Source organism: Pinus tabuliformis, chromosome Q (assembly GCF_031772625.1).
Source record: "Pinus tabuliformis cultivar Carrire ecotype Pingquan chromosome Q, CPIR1, whole genome shotgun sequence".
NCBI classification, from domain to species: Eukaryota; Viridiplantae; Streptophyta; class Pinopsida; order Pinales; family Pinaceae; genus Pinus; species Pinus tabuliformis.
Window position 1 is genome coordinate 526,271,302 of NC_142296.1, and position 1,335 is coordinate 526,272,636.

The window sequence follows — 1,335 nt, forward strand, 5'->3', positions numbered from 1 at the left end:
ATCCTAATTATTAATATAATATATATATTACAGTTTATTAAATATTTTTTTAATAAAAAAAATAATATTTTACAATTATATAATAAATTAAAGTTATATCACTCAATTTAAATTGTTAGGTTAATATACTCTTAATTTTTAGTTTAAAAGTAGTAAATGTTACCATCAAACTTTAAATTTAAAAAAAAAATATGTTCACCATTTATTTTTTAAATAAAATAAAATATCAAATTCAAGCGCTGGTGAACTTGGTAACAGCTTTGGTACCCTCCGAGACGGCGTGCTTGGCGAGCTCCCCTGGAAGCGCCAGCCTTACAGCGGTCTGAATCTCGCGAGATGTGATCGTGGGCTTCTTGTTGTAGCGTGCGAGTTTCGATGACTCGCTCGCTAACTTCTCAAAGATATCGTTGATGAAGCTGTTCATTATCCCCATGGCCTTGCTAGAAATGCCGATATCTGGGTGAACCTGCTTCAAAACCTTAAAGATATAGATCTTGTACGTCTCAACGCTCTTCTTGTGCTTCTTCTTGCCCTTCTTGTCTCCGCCTTCTTTTGGCAGCTTCTTCTCGGCCTTGGGAGCGGGCTTCTTCTCTGCAACAGGCTTCTTTTCAGCTGGCTTCTTCTCTGCCTTTGGAGCCATGGCTGTAATTCAAATCTGAGAAAACAGAATTTCTGAATTTTCCCTCACTATCGATAGAAATATCCGAATCATATGTTTACCATTTATATTATTTATATAAATACTAATTAAAATTAAATTATAATTATAATAAATGCTTCTAATATAATAAAATATTTTAAATAAAATTTCATAAAAAGTAACATTTTCCATCAAACTTTAAATTAAAAAAATATATATTTGCCATTTATTTTATTTATATAAATACTAACTAAATTAAATTAAAATTATTATAAATATTTTTAATATAATAAAATAATTTAAATAAAATTTTATTATAAACAAAAAAAACAACCCATCCTAACATCTCTCAAAAGAATCCAACATCTCAGTAAGTTTTCAAAAAAACTCAATATCTTTACATTAAAATTATACATATTATTTTTAATGGATAAGTTTTAAAAAAATTCATAATCTTAAAAAAAAAAAAAAACACATCTCACAATGAATATATAAATTTAAAAAAAAATTATAATTTTTATATTAAAATTATACATTTTATTAATAATAATAATAATATATTTAATAAATTGATGACATTTAATTTTTCCTTTAAATGTCTTTTTGACCATTTTGGAGAGATCTAAATGTGTTGAAGATAATTGGAAGGATATGAGAATATTTTGAAGAGATAATTAAATGTGTTAGAATCATGT

The 1,335-nt window shown here is 26.1% G+C and overlaps 1 protein-coding gene across 1 annotated transcript; it reads right to left on the reverse strand.

Annotated features, from left to right (window-relative positions):
- Nucleotides 1-231: 231 nt before the first annotated feature.
- LOC149220521 (histone H2B.4-like) lies at nucleotides 232-703 on the reverse strand. Its single transcript, XM_089382819.1, has one exon. The coding sequence runs from the start codon at nucleotides 638-640 to the stop codon at nucleotides 233-235; it is 408 nt and encodes a 135-aa protein (XP_089238945.1). The 5' UTR covers nucleotides 641-703; the 3' UTR covers nucleotide 232.
- Between the last annotated feature and the right edge of the window lie 632 nt (nucleotides 704-1,335).